Source organism: Panthera onca, chromosome A3 (assembly GCF_046562875.1).
Source record: "Panthera onca isolate mPanOnc1 chromosome A3, mPanOnc1 haplotype 2, whole genome shotgun sequence".
Taxonomy (NCBI): Eukaryota; Metazoa; Chordata; class Mammalia; order Carnivora; family Felidae; genus Panthera; species Panthera onca.
Window position 1 is genome coordinate 35,199,511 of NC_138341.1, and position 19,422 is coordinate 35,218,932.

A 19,422-nucleotide genomic window follows, 5' to 3' on the forward strand; every position below is an offset into this window, starting at 1 on the left:
GGACTGTTTGTTCGGTGACTCAAATGCCACTATCTCATAGGCTGGTCTCATAGGCTGGTCACATTTCCCAGAGAAGATTCTTCCCATCTATCTTAGTCCATTTGGGCTGCTATAACAAAATACTGTGGATGGATCACCTTTAATAACATAAATTTAGTTCTCACAGTTGTAGAGGCTGGGAAGTCCAAGATCAGGGTGCTGACATGGTTGAGTTCTGGTGAAATCCCTTTTCTAGGTATCAGACTGCTGACTCCTCTCTGTGTCCTCACATGTTAGAAGGGGCTAGGGAGCTCTGTGGGGTCTCTTTTATAAGAGCCTTAATCCCACCCATGAAGATTATGCCCTCTGAGCACTTCCCGAAGGTTACCTCCCAATACCATCACATTGGGCATTAAGATTTCAAGATAGGAATTTTGTGGGGACACAAATGCCATACCATAGAACAGTCTCTCCCCCCAAAGTTGAAGGTTTAGCTGCATGCTTTCTGGGAGCTAAATGGGAAGAAGGCTGGAGGTCTCACCACCAGTAGGCATATGTTCACTTGATTCCTCAGTTTTGGAGTAGCCAGCCCTGCCCTCAACTGTGCTTGTTGCCTAGTGTCCCCTAGGACTGAGACCCTCTGTCGGGTCCTCTTCAGAGGATACACACTCAGACTTGTGGGAGGCAGGCAGTTGCGTAGGGGTATGGAGTCAGGAGGGCTTCTCGGGGTCCAGCTGCTTCTCAAACAGCCTTCAACTAATCTCCCTGCTTCAGTATCTCTCCCTCACTGCCAGAGGTCTCTAGTGTTAATTCCTGAGCCACTTGAGAGCCCTTTAGACAAATTGGGTTCTTGGCTTTCCACACTGCCAGCTTCAGGTCTGGCTTTCTTGAGTGCGTAATCTGTTATCACTCGTATATCTGCTTTCCAGCCTCCAAAATTCTGATGGTGGCTTCTCCTCCGGGTTACAGAAGGGATGGAAATGAACTCAGAATCCAGCAGCTGAAAACCTTCAAGAAGGTTGCTTTCATTGCATTGGTTAGAGCGTAGAATCTCCAAGTCCGTGGACATGAAGTACTTCTGAATAGTTTAAACCGAGAGGGAAATGTTTGTAAAAAAACAAGTGCTTATGAATCAGGGTTAGTATAGACAGAAGTAGCAAATGCAGATTAATGCTTTTGAGAATGTATTTATAAGCAAAAAGGGGAAATGATTTGGGCTATATCATCTAGGAAGGAGACCTGAGAAGGAGTGTCCATTTTGTCCTGGAGCTCTGTGCTGTGCTGGGGCCTCTGTGTCTGGGCCCCGCATATGGCTCTTGTTCCTTGCTTCAAGGAAATGCAGTGGGACTGAGGAAGCTCTAAGCGCAGGGCAGTGAAGTGATAGCCTTGCAAGGGCAGATGGTAAGCACTGGGATTCTTCAGCCAGGAATGCAGAGAGGTGACATATCTCAAAACCACGGCCAGCGTGAAGAAGGCAGGTGTGAACCTAGATGCCAGAGGGTTGCTTTTGAAACTGAAGCAGGTAAGTTTGGCACAAATAAAAGAAAGCACAGTTCACCAAGGCAGGTCAAAAACTTGGGAAACTATTACAATTGGCTCTTCTTGCAGATGGCTTAATTCCACAGGGGCTGGACAAAAAAATGAATGACAGAGCACCCCCCCTCACCCCCTGCAAAAAGAGAGAGAGAGAGAGAGAGAGAGAGGGAGGGAGAGAGAGAGAGAGAGAGAGAGAGAGAGAGAGAGAGAGATTTCTAAGAAATATCAGAGGCTCTGACACATACATAACCCTTCACTTAGACACTGAAGAGGACAGTATGCTCTTACTGGGACGGATGGAAAATGGGGCAGCTTGGTGTAGTAGGGAAATCTTGACCTGTATTAAGAAGATCTGGGTTCAAATCCTCAACTTACTCGCTGTATGACCTCGAGCAAGTTCCCACCCTTTCTGATGCTCACAAGGTTCTGATGAAAGTTAAATCCTGCAGTTATATATCCCATAGTAAGTTCAATAAAGCGAATGTTAGCCTGAGTCCTAAACTCAATTATCTGGGTTTTTATTTAACACATATTTGCCAAGCCCTATCAACTACCAGGCTGTGTACATATATCTCCCCTATTCTAGAAAGGCTCATGAAGTGAAGGCGCAGCTCTGCTCCATCCTGCAGACCTTCCTCAGGATGGCGGGAGGCTGTGAAGGTGAGCATCCCTTGTCCTCTCCTGGTTGCAGAGTGGCATGTGATGGGAGAGCATGTCTGAGCACTTCCTTGGCTGGGGCACCTGGTCCCATCTCAGCAAACAACCCCCACTGCCCTCCCAGCCACTTTCCTAATAACCAAGCAAAAGGTTTCACAACCTTGTGAGTGATAGCAGATGACGATGATGTGGTTTGCAGGCCACTTCTGCTTTTCGTTTACTTGTTTCTGTTGAGAGTCTCTAGGTAACCCACCCTGGGAAGGAGAGTTGAAGGTTTTGGGGGGAAGCAGAGGGGGTGGGAAGGAGGGGCCACTATGACACCGTGGGTGTTTGAGGTTCACTCCCCTCCTGTAGGAAAATGTGTTCCTAGCCTCTGAGTGCCCACATCACCATGATGAATTATGGTGACTTCAGATCACACTGTGTCTCCTCCAGGCTAATTGTGCTCCCCACTCCTCAGTATCTGCTCAGAGACGTTCCTCGATGTCGGTTTGATAAGCCCATCAGCACCTGCCTGGTATGCTGTATGCCTTGGCTGTGACCACCAAACCCGCCCATCCAAAACCCAGCTTTTAAGATACTTCAGTGTCATTCACATATTTTCTTGGCCTCAATTAGACTTCCCTCCAGCCTTAAACTACCCTGTGAGCTTTTATTTGAATTAATGCCAGACCCCCTTTCCTTGAAGTCTGTGACACTGTTGGTGGGAAGGCTGATTCTGTCCTTGCTTGCGCCTGGCCTCCTCCATCAGAACTCTTTTAACTTTGACCCTGTCTCTCTCCTTCCCCAGAATTCACATGCTGCGTGTCGGACTGAGCTATCCCTGTTTCATCCTATAAGCCAAGACTTGCTACACTGTCCTGCTGATGTTCACAGTCGTGCCTGGGAAGGAGGCAGCCCCATTTCCAGTACATCTCAGTGGGAGACAGACACATGTGCCCCCTGGAGACTCGGTGGGGCAGGGGAAGAAACTGTGGGAGTGCACGTCCCCAAAGCTGCATCTCCATGTGTGAATCCGTGTCACCTCGCTTTCCTCTCAGAGACCTCACTATCCCACGGCGGGACCTGCCTGAAAATTGAGGGGACGAGGGAGCCCCTGCACCTCCTCCTTCTCTAGCCCTCTGCTCCTAGGCCCACCCAGTGGTTCCTCGGGCAGCGGGGCTGCTGAGAGCTCAGATCTGCGGCTGCCCTGCATGTGTCCGCTCAGCCCTGTCGTAGGCACCACGATGGTGTACAGGAGGGACATGGCATCTTTCTGAATGGATTTTTCTTAAGAAATGTGCCAGTGTTTATGCCGTTCATGATATCCCCCCATCCTTGCCGTTACTGTCACTTGGCTTTCTCTCAATAGGCTTCATCTTTATATTTTTTAACGGGGAAATTTTGCTCCCACCCCTGCATTCTATATTCGGCTCCCCCTCCTCCACCCTTCCTAGGTACAGAATTATGAGATTCTGACAAAAAAATAAGAAAATCGTTTTTGGTAAGCCTGTGAGCTCTTCATATCACGTGTATTCTATTGTCGGAGAGAGGCTGGTGTCCTCTGGTTCTCCCTGGTCTCAGCTCCAGCAAGAGCAGGTGTTTAAACGGAGTCGAGCGTGTATATCACTGTGACAAGCCATTCGTGTACTGCCCTGTTCCCTTACAGCCCAGCCAGCCACCAAGGACTTGCAGCCAGGTTGGTCCTTCCACGAGTCGCAAATCACCCAGGTTTGTTTTAAGCAGACGGAATCTGTTTGGCCTACGAGGGTGAAGTGAGAGATCTGTGTGTGCAGGTGAGTGTGTATGTATGACCACGAGCCCCCCACCTTTCTGGCCCAGACAGTTCTGTGAACACATGTGCCTAGGCCCCGGGAGACGTGCCTGTGACCCGGTTTTCCCTGGCTTGGGTTCTTCCTGTCTGCCCTCAGCACCAGCCCTCGCTGGCACGGCAGGCTGGCCATTCTGTGCCACTGTGCACACAGCTGCAGGGGCAGGAATAGCTTAGTGCCCCCCCCCCCCCCAGGCACATGAGTCTGGCCACTCCCCTGTCCTCCATTTCAGGGACAGGCTGCAGGGCACAGGCTCATGGCACCGTGAAGGAAAACTGGAGTCTGGCCTTCCAGCTGTCCCTGGGGTCTGCAGCTGGATGAATGGCCAGACAGCCAGGTGGTTGCAGGACAGAATGACTACAATTGAGTTGACACTCCCCCCTACCTCCACCCCACCCCCCCGACCTCCCAAGCAGAGTGCAGTATCGCTAAAATGACGACACTGTAGACATCCAGATCCTCAGAGGCTGGGTTCAGCTCAGCAAAGAGAACACAGTGGATGACGGCTGAAGGCGATGCCGAGAGATCGAGCTGCCTTTTCCCTCCAGTTCTGCAGCCAGCATGGCTTCTCTTCTAAGGAGCTGCTTCTCACCTTTGGCATTTGCAAGGGTGACCTGGGGATGTTCTCACCACTACCAACTCTTGGAGCTGTTTTGGGTTGTGGCTTGGGGCCCCGATGGAAGGCCTGTGTCAGAGGTGTCCAGGGAGCAGGGCGGAGGTGATAGGCATCGCCCTCAGGGCTCCCTGCAGAGAAGTCCCCTCCAAAAAGCCCTGGGGGAAGAGGCAACTGGCACTCTGCCTCCCATGCCACATGGTGTGTTCTCTCTAAAGAAAGACATGGGAAGGCTGTCTTGTGTCCCGCCCTGGATTTATTGTCACACACGGACACAGAAGGTGCAATGGCTCCCTGGCCCTTACGCACACCTCTCCTGACCCATGTGATATGTGACTGTTGATTAGAGAAAAGTCTGCTGCCCATGACTCTGCTGCCAGCTTCCTTCTCTCTGCCTGTTGGGAGAGTCCCTCCTCACCCAGGCCCAGGAGATTTGGAGTTGGGGGCCAAGCCTGGTCTGAAAGGAGAACAGAGAAGCCCACCCACCCCAGTTGTAGCTCCCATTTAGCTCTGGGACACATGCAGTTTGCATTGAGCCACATGTACCAAGAAAGCTCTTCACCTTGTAGTAAGAACTCCAGGTTCTTCAGCCCCATCCTCCTACAAAGAGGCCGTTGACGAAGATCTTACGTTCCCATTTCATCTCTGGAAAGTTCCCAGCATTCTGATTGAACACTCCACGGACTGGAGGAACGACCCCCAGGAGCCTCTAACCTTTGCCTTGGCCGTTCTGAGCAGTTGGTGCTGAGAGGGTTTCCCAGCGACCCCGTTCCTGGGGCCCGAGTGTCACCATTGTGCAGTGAGCTTGTGGGGTGGACATGGCCACAGCAGACGTGCCCAGTGGCACTCGCTGTGCTGAGCCTGATCTGTGTTCCCTTGGTTGAAGACACAGAAGTTCACAAGCCATCTTCCCACTCTGCCATCACCACCTGCCCACTCCTAGAGATGGTGACAAAGAGGAGGACAGACTGGTTTTCAGCCCGCCTCTCACAGCTGTACCTTGCCCACAGCCCCGTTTCTATCAGTCAGCGTCCAACCGGGGAAACAGAAGGCACTCCAAGTATTTAAAACAGAGGAGCTTTAATCCAGAGAACTGTTGAACACAGAAACAAGAAGAGCGGAGAGGCCGAACAGGAGAATGAGGGGCAGCCCAGAGGTGGAGAACGACAGCAGGAAACTGCCACCACCCGAAGCTGGTGGGACATGGGGAGAGGCTATGTTACCAGAGCACGGGGACTAGAGCCACTGGGAGGAACTGGGGCCCACAGAGGCCGATCTCATGGGAGCTGGGGCGATGGGGAGGCATGGTCCCTGCCGGAAGGGTCCCTACTCCCCAGGTGTGGGGGACAAATAGCCTGGCTTCTGCTTTCCTCGTGCTCTGTAGTTTCTTCAGGTGCCTCTCGTTAGTTAAACCCCACTGGAAGCCAGATGACCTGGGGTCCCAGGAGAAGCTCGCTGCAGTGGTCAGGCCCACCACTCAGAACAGAGCGGGGGAGGTAGAGGAGAGGGTCTGAGGGCAAGCAGGCTGGGATGTGTGTGGCCTCCGTCTGCCCTGTGTCATGTCCAGCCTGGTGTTTATGTTCCCACGCTATCCTAAGACCCCAGTGAGGGTAGACAGAGGAGCTGCCCCTGTGGGGGGTTCATAGACTTTCACTCACCTAGAGAGGAGAATGCTTTTGGAATGGAGGGGGGAAAGGCTTTATTCTTAACGGCTGTCCCTATTTTCCTTTGGGGGAATTTATGCATTTAGCAATCCCACCTCACGATTCCCCTCAGGAAAGCCATGTCCTAGTTTTCTGTCCATCCCTCCCCTCCATTCCCTCTGTCCCCAATTTCTGATTTTCCCTGCCAGAGGACACTAGCCTGGACCATGCATCAGTGGTCATGAGTGTTTCCCCAGGATAATTCATTCAGAGCGTGATATTGCAGTGTGGACTGTCTGTCTGTAAGTAGATGCCGTCTACTGATCAGTTTGTATCGTGTTTCCAATAAATTTCTGGAGATGATGCCTGGTTTTATGCTGTCCTTTGCTGGGATGGCGGCTCAGCCGGAAGGCTCAGTGCACGCTCGCCCCAGCGCTCAGCATCAGGTGCTCCTTGTCTTGGGTTCCCTGGCCCCCTGTGTAGCTCACGGGCCAGGCTGGTTAGGCTGATTTCCCCCCAGCCACACTGAGACTCTCAGAGGCCTTTCCCCAGGGTCTGCATTTTCCTCTACTGTCTCATAAGCCACATCCTGAGGACATGAAGCTAGGTCACTCCAGGAGGTGGCCGTTGACCCCTATGTCCCCTGGGCCTGGAGGTATGAGGAGAAACCTTCCCCATCAACCACTCCTGCACTGCTGTGCCCAGTGCTGGGTTGTGGGGCTGTGTGCTGGGCCCCCGTGTGAGAAGAAGGCTACCGAGCAGGTGACATGGACCCAGGAGCTGCACATTACACAGATGGAAGTCCAGCACCTTCTTCTCAGGCCTGTAAGTAGAAGAGAAATGTCTGAGTTTTGTTAAAGGGACAGGGAGCCTGATCCAAATGCCTTGCATTCTCCACTGTTTCCTGAGTGCCGAAACCTGCTTTGTAGAAATGATTCTCTGTTGTATATTTTATTGCTTCAAACCTGTTTGACTGCAGTGTAGACTCTGTGTCAGGTGCTGTGCTAGGAGCCACTGTAGGTTCACTCAAGGACCCCTTCAGCCCCTGTCTGTGAAGTGCACCTATTCTTTGCCGAGATTTGTGAGAGATTTTTTAAAAAAGAGAGAGAGGGACACCGAGTTTCTTTCCATGGTTTCACGAGAGAAGCAAGATTGACACGTACAAGGTTACCAGAGACCAGAAGCCTGGTAATTAAGGCTGTGTCTGTTCTTGCAGGAATTCTGGGATAGAGGGCTCAGTAAGGCAGGACTAGTGGTCAGGGAAGGTTTGTGGGAGCAGGGGGACCCCTCAAGATGGAGCACAGTAGCCCTGAGAAGTTTCTTTTTTCATTTGTCTCAAGTGTGTTCACAATTGCTCACTGCAGTATTTTTATGCTGACTGCCTTAAGATCCTCGTTAGACAATTCTAATATCTGTGGCATCGCAGTGTTAACAGTCCATTGTCTTTTCTCACTCCAGCTGAGATTTTCCTGGTTCATGGTATGTTCGTTGAGTGGTTTTGATTGAAACCGAGAGGTCTTGAGTATATTCTCTATGAAACTCGAGCTTATTTCAGTCTTCTGTTTAGCAGGCCTTGTATGACACTGGGGGACCTGCTTTGTTACCGCTAGAAGAAATGCAGGCCTGGGATCTCCACTGGGCTTTCACAGACCCTGGGGTCAGAGAGAGAGAGACTAGGTGTTTTGTTTCCTTTGCAAAGTTTTCTTTTTCTTTTTTTCTTTTTTTTTTTTTATTGAGACGTAATTAATATATAACACTGTATTCGTTTTAGATGTACAACACAATCATTTCATATATATAATATCAAAATGATTACCACAATAAGTTCAGTTAATAGCCAACACCACACATAGTTACAAGTTTGTTTGTTTGTTTGTTTCTTTCTTTATGGGAACTTTTAAGACTTACTCTCTTGGTAAATTTCAAAGTCTGTCTGACTTCTTTCAGTTAGTGTAATGCCCTCAAGGTCTATCCATGTTCTCACAAATGGCAACATGTCCTTCTTTTTTATGGCTAAATAATATTCCTGTATGTGTCTGTGTGTTCACACCCCGCATTTTCTTTATCCATTCATCTCTCAGTAGAGACTTCAGTTGTTTCCATGACTTGGATATTGTAAATCGTGCTGCAGTGAACATAGGGGTGCAGATATTTTTTTTTTTTGAGATAGTGACTTTGTTTTCTTCAGATAAATATCCAGAAGTGGAATTACTGGATCTTATGGTAGTTGTATTTTTCCTTTTAATTGTTTTCATTTTCATTCATCTCTAAGTATTGTCTTATTTATCTTATGATCTCTTCTTTGATCCATTGGTTGCTTAAAACTGTATTTAATTTCCACAGTTTCATGAATTTTCCAGTTTTCCTTTTGTTATTGATTTATTTTTTATTTGATTGGCCACAGCTTAACAGGCTACTTGGCTGTTTGTGATTCATTGTCCCTAGTGGGTTTTTTTTTCTTTCCTTTTTTTTCCCTTTTTTCCTTCTTTCTTTCTTTCTTTCTTTCTCTCTCTCTCTCTTTCTTTCTTTCTTTCTTTCTTTCTTTCAGAGAATGAGCAAGCAGAGGAGGGGCAGAGGGAAAGAGAGAGAGAATCTCAAGCAGGAGATTCAGTGTGGAGCCCAACACGGGGCTCAATCTCACGACCCTGTGACCATGACCTGAGCCAAAATCAAGAGTCGGATGCTTAACCGACTGAGCAACTCAGGTGCCCCTGTTATTGATTTCTAACTTCATCCTGTTGTAGATAAAGATACTTTTTATGATTTCTGTCTTTTTAAGTCTGTTGAGACTTAATCTACGGCCTAACATATGCTCTATCTTGGAAAATGTTCCATGTACTTGAGAAGAACATGTTTTCTGTTGTTGTTGAGTGGAGTGTTCTGTACGTGTCAGCTAGACCTAGTTGGTTTATTGTGGTGAGTTCTGTTTCCTTACTTATTTCTGTGTGGTTGTTCTACCCATTATTGAGAGTGGGGTACTGAAGTCTTTATGGCTATGGAACTGTCTTTCTCACCCTTCAATTCTGTCCAGTTGTGCTTTATATATTGTGATGGTCTGTCATTAAGTGCATGTATGATTGTAATTGTTTTATCATCTTGCTGTATAGAACCTTTTGTCAATATATAGTATCCTTCTTTGTATTTTTTTATTTAAAAGCTATTTTGTCTGGTATTAATATAGCCCTCTCTTTTGGTTACTATTTGCATGAAATATCTTTTCCCATTCTTCCACTTTCAACCTGTTTGTGACTTTGGATCTCAAGTGAGTCTCTTGTAGATAGCACATAGTTGGATCTTATGTTTTTATCCATTCTGCCAATCTCTGTCTTTTAATTGATGAGTTTAATCCATTTACATTTAAAGCAATTACTGATAAGGGGGGGACTTACTTCTGTCATTGTGCTATTTGTTTGCTATATGCACTATAGCTTTTTATGTTTCTCATTCCTACATTACTGTCATTTTTTGTCTTTTGTTAATTTTTTGGTAGTGAAGCGTTTAAATTCCTTTTGTGTATATTCTATAGTTATTTTCTTTGTGGTTACCATGGGGATTGCACTTAACATGCTAAAGTTATAACTCTAATTTGAATTTAAACCAGCTTAACTTCAATAACGTACCAAAAACTCTCTTCCTTTATAGCTCTATCCCTACCCCTTTTGGTTGTTGATATCACAGAATTACATTTTTATACATTGTGTGCCCAAAACCATAAATTAATGATTCTTTTAAATGCATTAAATTATGTAGAAAAAAGATTTGGAGTTAGAACCCAAAGTTATAGTAATATTAGCTTTTATACTAATCATTGTTTTTCTTTCAATGTATTAGTCTTTTAAATCATGTAGAAGGCAAACAAAAGTACAGTTACAAACCATTGTTACAATAACACTACATTAATACCTATGTATTTACCTTTATTGAAATCTTTACTCCTACATGTGGCTTCAACTTACTGTTTAGTGTCCTGTGATTTCAACTTGTGAAACTCCCTTCATCATGTCTTGGTGGGTAGGTCTTGTGGTTACAAACTCCCTTTCGATTTTTGCCTCACTGGAAATTTCTTGATTTCTTCCTCACTTTTGAAGGACAAGTTGCCACACACAACGTTCTTGATTGGCAGATTTTTCTTTTAGTACTTTGAATATATTGGTCCACTGCCTTCTGGCCTCCAAAGTTTTTGATGGGAAATCTGCTTATTATCTTAATGAGCCCCCTTGCATGTGATGATTCACTCCTCTGTTACTGCTTTTTATTTATTTATTTATTTATTTATTTATTTATTTATTTAATGTTTATTCATTTTTGAGACAGAGACAGAGCATGAACGGGGGAGGGCCAGAGAGAGGGAGACACAGAATCGGAAACAGGCTCCAGGCTCTGAGCTGTCAGCACAGAGCCTGATGCGGGGCTCGAACGCACGGACCGCAAGATCATGACCTGAGCCGAAGTCGGACGCTTAACCGACTGAGCCACCCAGGCACCCCTGTTACTGCTTTTTAAATGCTCTCTTTGTCCTTTGTGTTTTGAAAGTTTGCTTCTAATATGTGTCAGTGCAGGTGGGTCTCTTTGAGTTTATCTTTTTTGGAGTTCATTGAGCTTTGACTCATGAAGGATTAGCTGAATTGTTTTGTCCCCCACTGATTAATGGCAACAATATGCTTTTTAACCAAACTTTGGTTAAGATTCTCTCCTTCCCATAGGCCCCTGAACTTTGGCCCACCTTCAGCCTGAGCAAGCACACAAACCCTGGCCTCAGGGTGAAATAGGCTGGCCTCAGGGTAAAACACTCTGATTTACTATCCTATCATGCCTTTCATCTCACTGACACTCATTCTTTTCTATAAAAGAAAAGCTCTTTTTGCCTAACTCAACATGACACATGCAGGTCTTAGGGTTCTCCCTGTTGCAGTAGTCACATATGCCGGCCCTCACGCCTCCTTGCAAGTGTCCCCCCTCCACTGCCGCCCTTGTAGTAATCCTTCAGATAAAATCTCTCCTTACTAAATCTGGATTTGATCTTTCCTTTGACACCAAGAATATGTTAAGAATATCAAGGAAAGAGACTCTGTAAATTTGGATTAGGTCATAAATGCCTATGTATTAATAAAACCCCACGATAAGCAATGTGAATCTCTAATCAAAAACCACTGGCCTGGGGCGCGTGGGTGGCTCAGTCGGTTAAGCCTCTGACTTTGGCTCAGGTCATGATCTTGCTGTTCATGGGTTCAAGCCCCGCATTAGGCTCTGTGCTGACGGCTTGGACCCCAGGGCCTGCTTCAGATTCTGTGTCTCCCTCTATCTCTGCCCCTCCCCTGCTGGCACTCTGTCTTTCTCTCTCTCAAAAATAAATAAACATAAAAAATTTTTTTAAAAACCACTGGCCTGGGGCACTTGGGTGGCTCAGTCAGTTAAGCATCTGACTCTTGATTTCAGCTCAGGTCATGATCTCATGGTTCGTGGGTTCGAGTCCTGTGTCAAGCTCTGCACTAGCACAGAGCCTGCTTGGGATCCTCTCTCTCCCACTCTGTCCCTTCCCAGCTTGTGCTCTCTCTCTTTCAAAATAAATAAATAAAACTTAAAAAGCAAAAAACACACTGGCCTACAAGGTACTGGATTTGAATCAAAGAAGTAAAGTTGCAACCAAGTTAACAATTTAAAAACTAACAAATTGGGGTGCCTGGATTGCTCAGTCGGTTGAGCGTCTGACTTCGGCTCAGGCCATGATCTTGCGGTCTGTGGGTTCAAGACCCGCATCGGGCTCTGTGCTGACAGCTCGGAGCCTGGAGCCTGCTTGGGATTCTGTGTCTCCCTCTCTCTCTGCCCCTCCCCTGCTCATGCTCTGTCTCTCTCTCTCTCTCTCTCTCTCTCTGTCAAAAATAAACATTAAAATATAATAAAAATAAAAACTAACAAATTATGATTAATAACACTAACCTGTTTTTGTCTAATATCAGGCAAAGCAGCACTAGGACTCTGATAAATGGAAACCTGTCATAGACAGCTAGGGCACTGACAGTTCTCTAGAACTTCCTGTACAGCATACAATTTATGAAAATCTTATGTTAATAACATTTTACCTGAATGAAAGCATCTCTTCATTTAACAAACCTTTCTGTGCTACTCATTAATAGTAATGTATCAGATAAGCCTAATTGTAATACCTCTCTTTTTACAAACTTAAAAAATCCTTGGGGTGCCTGGGTGGCTTCATTGGTTGAGTGTCCAACTTCGGCTCAGGTCATGATCTCGCAGCTCATGAGTTCGAGCCCCACATCAGGCTCTGTACTGACAGCTCAGAGCCTGGAGCGTGCTTTGGATTCTGTGCCTCCCTCTCTCTCTGCCCCAACCCACTTACATTCTGTCTCTCTCAAAAATAAATAAACAACAACAAAAATTAAAAAAAAAAAATCCTAAATGATTTTCTGGAGACCCTCTGGGAGATCTCAAAGACAGTTTTAGGTGTGAAAGATAATCTTCAGAATTGGATTTTTTTAATAAAGATTTTATTTATTAAATAAATAACATGTATCCATTATTATGGTATCACAGAGTATTTTCACTGCCCTAAAATTCTTCTGTGCTCTGCCTATTGTTCCCCCACTCTCCATCTCTACCCACACCGCCCTCCCTGCCCCACCCCACCCCCACCAAACCCCGGGGCAACCACTGATCTTTTTACTGTCTCCATAGTTGGCCTTTTCTAGAATGTCATTTAGTTGGAAACATACAGTATGTAGCCTTTTCAGATTGGCTTCTTTCACTTATTTATATGCATTTAAGAGAGGATTTGAGGAGGACAAAATATCAAAAGCTTCCGCCAGGAGTTTTGAGCACTTAAGGTAGGATTATGGATTACTGTAAAACAATATTTGGATACCATATTTTTTTTAAATTATTTTTGAGAGAGTGAGCAGGGAAGGAGCAGAGAGAGAGAGAGAGAGAGAGAGAGGATCCAAAGTGGGCTTTCTGCTGTCAGCACAGGACTCGAAATCACAAACTGTGAGATCATGACCTGGGCCGAAGCCAGACACCCAATGGAGTGAGCCACCCAGGCGCCCCTACCATATATATATTTTTAAGTTTATTTATTTTTTTATTTTTAGTCATCTCTACACCCAACATGGGCTTTGAACTCATGACCCTGAGATCAAGAGTTGCATGCTTTTCCAACTGAGCCAGCCAGGTGCCCCTTGACTCCCACAATTAACTAAAATAATAGTAAAACATGGGGACCTGGGTGACTCAGTTGTTTAAACATCCGACTTCAGGTCAGGTCGTGATCTCATGATTCATGGGTTCAAGACCTGCATCGGGCTCTGGGCTGACAGCTCAGAGCCTGGAGCCTGCCTCGGATTGTGTCTCCCTCTCTCTCTGCCCCTCCCCTACTTGCTCTTTCTCTCTCTCTCTCTCTCAAAAATAAATAAACATTAAAAATGTTTTTAAATAATAGTAAAACAATTTTTAAAGGAAACATGATCGTAAAGAACCTTTGCTCTTTCAAAAGTGAGACTTTATTCTCTTAAATAATCAAGGACATGATATAGTCAACCTAAAGCATAATTTTTTTTAATGTTTATTTGTTTTTGAGAGAGAGAGACAGAGTACAAGCAGGGGAGGGGCAGAGAGAGAGGGAGACACAGAATCTGAAGCAGGCTCCAGGCCCCGAGCCATCGGCACATAGCCCGACACGGGGCTCAAACTCAGGAGCCGCGACATCATGACCTGAGCCGAAGTCAGATGCTCAACCAACTGAGCCACCCAGGTGCCCCAAGAATTTATTCTTTTAAGACACAGAATCTTTGCCGTCTAAGCAGATAACTAGAAGGTAAAGAAAACTTTTAACCAAGTCCTTATTAAGAGGAGACCGATAATCCAAGAAAATTTTGTCATTTTAACAGAGAAAGCCAAATTCTGATTTTGGATCAGTATAATAATTTGATTCTAAAGCTTTTTTTGAATATCATGTCAAAAAACCAATCAGTACTTAGCCAGCTTTGACCCAAACTCATGTAAATTTCTTTCTGCAAAAGTACAACTTTCTATATCCATACACACCCATTATATTGCAACTTCTCAAGGTGGCAAAAATGAACATGTTTATTAATAGACCTAAATATATATATATATATATATATATATATATATATATATATACACACACACACACACACACATATATATATATCCATCCTTCAGTACCATATAAAGAGGCAAAAATACATAAACTAAAACTTATGCTTGAAATAATGTTTCAGTATTTTAGTAAAAAATTATTTAGGAATTAAATGAATATCCATTATCAAACCCGATTTAGAATCAATCTAAGATTTTTAGGTTACCTAAAGTTATCGGACACTATCTTCTAGTTGACACACAGCAAAATATAATTACTCTTGAAATGAAAGGTTATCAGAATAATGATTCAATTTGATTAAACATAATTTTATATTTATTTATTTATCTTTTTATATTTGAGAGAGAGACAGAGACAGAATCTGCAGCAGGCTGCAGGCTATGAGCTGTCAGCACAGAGCTCAAAAACCTTGAACTCAAAACCCGTGAGATCATGACCTGACCTGAAGTCAGATGCTTAACCGACTATGCCATCCCGGTGCCCCATAAATGTTTCATATTCTTAAACATTAAATAAAAGCAGTGCTAGCTTATTTGATCAGTAAATCTGTAGGAGTTTAGGAAGAACACACCTAAATAGGATAAAATGTAAGCTTATATTATACTTTTTTTTTTTTTTTTTTTTTAAACTGACCAACCGCTTGGAGTTTGTTTCCCACCTGGTGCAAGGCACACGATTACAGGGTATCAGGAAGGCTTGTGTGTGGCTTGGATAGTAAAGAGTGGGATTCTCTTGACTTCCTTTTTGGTGTTTTGTTATTTTGATCTAAAAGAACCCAACTGTTTCCACTTGCTGCAGCCTGCCTAATCTACGTGGAGAGAGGAGGGGACAGGAGGGGCTCTGATGAGCCTAGCGCCTCCTGAAGAGGGCCAGTGGCCTCTCAGGACTGGGGACGGGTGTTCGGTGTTCGCTTTGCCAGACTGGCCACCAGGCTGCTGCTTCCTCATGGCTTCCAGAGTCAAGTCACAGGCGATCAAGTCGCTGGAGGCCTGGGGAGATTCCGAGCGTGTTGCCATGAACGGGAGGGTGGACTTCCCAAAAAAGAAACTTGCCATCCAGTGACCTGGGTCGGCCTTGGAGGGACCGGGGTGGTGAGGGATGGCTTCCCCAGGATACTCTGCACCTCCACAGGAGCTGTTGCTGGCAGTGGAACCCAGGCAGCGGTAATAGTCGTGGGTGGCCATGAGCAAACCGCTGGAGGGGATGGCTGCCATGCTGTCGCTTGTGGGCTAGTGGAAACCTCCCATGCGACCCCTCGAGGGCCTTGGCGCTCGATCAAGATCACGGTGGCAGGCACGGGATGCTAAGGACCCATTTGCAGACACCGCCTAAGGCAGCTCCACCACAAATCCTGCTCTAAGCTTAATGCTGACAATTCAGAGAAGACATAGCTGTTTTTGTTAAAATAATATTAGTGTCACTTGCAAAAAATATATATAAATTATGTGATAGTTAATTCTTTTTTTTTTCTTTTAAAGTTTATTTTGAGAGAGTATGTGGGCGCATAAGTGGGGGGGGGTGGGCAGGAAAAGGAAGACACAGAATCCCAAGCAGGCCCCCGCACTGGCATGCACTTGCACGGTCAGGGGGGAACCTCATGCCAGGCTGGAACCCACAAAGGGTGAGACCATGACCTGAGCTGAAATCAAGAGTCTGATGCTCAACGAACTGAGCCACCCAGGTGCCCCGTGATGTTGAATTCTTAAAAAAACATTTGAGTTGTTTTAAACATAATGTGTATTCCTCCTCCTCTCCCTCTCTCCCACCCCCACTTGTTGAAAGTATTAGAAGTTCAATTTCCTTAATTTGGAGGAATTTTAGGAATATTCAGTTTATATAAGCCTCCATCTCTAAGATAAATAAGTCTCAATCAGAATAGAGGTCCTGTAAGAGATTTATGATTTAACTAATTTGATAATCTGAAGGTAAGAAAATACTACACACTCAGACACAAACATACAAATAGGGATTATAGCTGCAATTCCAAAATTTTAGCCATGGGTCAAGAATACACAGAAAAGGGGCACCTGGGTGGCTCAGTTGGTTGGGCCTCCAACTCTTGACTTCGGCTTTGTCATGATCCTAGGGTTGTGGGATTGAGCCCCACAATTGGGCTCCGTGCTAATGTGTGGAGCCTGCTTGATTCCCTCTCTTCTCCCTCTGCCCCTCTCTCCTGCTCACACACTCTGTCTAAAACAAAACAAGAGAAGAAATACACAGAGAAAAACAAAACTCAGTTTTTGAACATTTCCTATCATTGTGCCGTTCTCTTCTCAGTGCTTACCGATTCTTAAATTGATTTGAGTTCAAAATACACAAAACAGAAGAGTAGCAAACTAGATGCTTTGTTGTCTTTCACCAACAAGGACAAGACCTCTATAAACCATTATTATCATTTATCAGCACCTTCCCTCATCCCTCCTGCAGGTCACTAGAAGTCTGCCTTCCTATCTGCTTCCCCACTCCTCCCTCCCTTCCCATTGCCCTCTCTCTTCCCTCTTTCTCTCTCTGATTTAGATTCCAAATTCCATGGTGTCTGATTTAGCTTTCCTTTGCTTTCTGTACAAGCACCGGTCTGACAAGGCCCAACAGTGGGGCAAAGAAGCTGCAAGGACTGCCTTATAAACTCTAGGCATTGTTTGCATACAACTCATGACTAGGTTTTTCCTAGAAAAGAATAGTCAGAGCTCTTCTTGCTCCCAGTTCTCAAATGTAGCTGAACACTGAGCAATGTTTACTGAAAACTCTGGAGTGGTTCAGATTCTCCACTGTCTGGCACACTTCCTCCCATTATTACAAACCAGAGAGGCCTGACTTACTGTCTGGACAGAGTCCTTCACTTACTTGTGAACTGGAAGCCCAGGATACTAGGGTACCAGAAGTTCCTTGCCCTCAGGGGTGTGCTTTGGCAAAAGTGATGGAGAAGCGGTTTGGGCCACCAAAGACCAATATCCTTGTCTTGGCCACAGAGGGCTGTTAGGTGGCCCAGCTCAGCACAAGCCCCGGGGAGTCTTCTCGGTCATTACTGACTCGGCAGGGGGACAAGGCTCAGCCCAACTCCACTGATGTGGGGCTGCTGGGACCCATGGCTAGAGCCCCTGGACATTCACCATAAAGGAGACCTGGATGGCTGGTGGTGTTCAAGTGGCAAGTAGCAGAAATTGCTTCTGGCCGGTTTATACTCAAAGAGGGATTTGTGGGGAGGATTCTGGGAATTCCCTCAGGCTCCAAGAAAGATTTGGGATGCCCCAGGACATGCAGGGTCTCCATGGAGCATAGCCATGACCCTGACTCAGCTCCATTAGTCCAATTAGATATGGCCTGGCCCTGGAAGGGGAGTAGATATTGTTGGACCATTCTGGAGATGACCATGGGCTGTCTATTACAACCACACAGATGCTATCAACAAAGTCCAAGATCAAGGTCTAATAGGGTTGGTTTCTGATGAAGCCTCTCCTCCTGTAGTACAGATGCCTGCTTTCTTGTTAAATCCTCACTTGGTCCTTGGGGCAGGAGCGGGGCAGGGGGCAGTTGGAGCTCTCTTATGTCTCTTCTTATAAGGATACCAGTCATATTGGGTTAGTGCCCCACCCTTATGACCTCATTTAACCTTAATGACCTCCCTAAAGGCCCTATCCCCAAACACAGTCATATTAGGACTTAGAGCTTTAATGTAAATTTGGTGGGAATACAATTTAGACCCTACCAAATCTCAGTGGTCAGAGCTGGGTGATGGCTCCCGGCTGCCAGGAGGCTAGGGACGTGGGGAACAGCTTTGTTCTGACTGGCTTACATTAATCATGTCCCATGAATCCTGGGATGATGCCCTGGACCTAGTTGGAATTCTGTTAGCAAGAGCAAATAGGGGATGGTGTTAGGTGGTTAACTGACAGAGTCTGCTCACTTTGTGTAGGCATGCTTCTGACCAAGCATTTAATCGTGAGCCCAGTAACACAAGAACAGATTCATTCTGGCCACTTCCTCTCACCGCCCCCAGGAGACTCAGCCGGTCTCTGCCTCCAGGCCTCCATGCACTGATCCGGCCCACATTTTCCAGGTCCTGATCGTCTTCTAGTCCTTCAAGTTTGTGAGCCACCGTCTCCTTTTCAGACATTCCTTAAATCACCAAAATGATTCCTGTTGCCTACATTCCAAGAGTGCCACTAAGTACTCATTTAAACAATATAGTAATTGGGGCGCCTGGGTGGCTCCGTCAGTTGATCATGCGATCGAGCCCCGAGTCAGACTCTGCACTGTGCACGGAGCATGCTTGAGATTCTCTGTCTCCCTCTCTGCTCCCCTCCTGCTCGAGAGTACATGCTCTCTCAAAATAAATAAATAAACATTAAAAAAATAATAAAATAAAATAAATGATAGTAATAATATGCACATATATATATATATTTTTTTCTATTTTGCTACATAGTCTTCCTATTCATAATTTCAATGCCACAGATGCAGACGGTCTTCTCACCAGAGGTATGATTGTCATTTACGAGCCCTTTCTTCTTTATTGCCAAATATCTCCAATCATTTTCTATAATAAATTCCTAGAACTAGGAGTACCTGGGTGGCTCAGATGGGTAAGCATCAGACTCTTGATTTCAGCTCAGGTCACGATCTCATGGTTTGTGAGTTCAAGCCCCACGTCGGGCTCTGCACTGACAGTGTGGAGCCTGCTTAGAATTCTGTCTCCCCCTCTCTCCACTCCTTCCCCATGTGTGCATGTGCACTCTCCCTCAAAAATAAACAAACATTATAAAAAAAGAAAATTTCTGTCAAACCACATGCCCCAAGTTCTGGTTTGGGAAGTATGGGGATGTGATGAGAAGGGACATGGGGAAATGGGTAATATTTTATTTGCTATGATAGTTACACACACATGTGTACTTCCCTACATGTATACCCACATGCACCTTACACGCATGTATGCACGTTCATGCACACAGCAACAGTTTCCTCCTAGGTTTTGTCTTAGTCTGTTTCAGCTACTCGAACAAAATACCACAAACTAGGTGCCTTATAAACAATGGAAATTTATTTCTC

At 45.6% G+C, this 19,422-nt stretch overlaps 1 protein-coding gene and 1 pseudogene across 9 annotated transcripts in view; one reads left to right on the forward strand and one right to left on the reverse strand.

Moving 5' to 3' along the window:
• MTA3 (metastasis associated 1 family member 3) overlaps positions 1-6,606 on the forward strand; it is a 226,700-nt gene extending 220,094 nt beyond the window's left edge. For 4 of the 9 annotated variants that reach the window (XM_078444770.2, XM_078444774.2, XM_078444775.2 and 1 more), the window contains one exon: positions 2,963-6,606. In XM_078444770.2, coding sequence (XP_078300896.1) covers positions 2,963-2,988 — 26 coding nt within the window. In that variant the 3' untranslated portion in view covers positions 2,989-6,606. Of the gene's footprint in view, positions 1-2,101; positions 2,176-2,962 lie in introns of all 9 variants that reach the window. The other 5 variants (XM_060653604.3, XM_078444769.2, XM_078444771.2 and 2 more) reach the window with 2 other exon arrangements.
• Positions 6,607-15,070: 8,464 nt separating this feature from the next.
• Positions 15,071-15,712, reverse strand: LOC132691908 (pancreatic progenitor cell differentiation and proliferation factor pseudogene; annotated as a pseudogene).
• Positions 15,713-19,422: the final 3,710 nt, after the last annotated feature.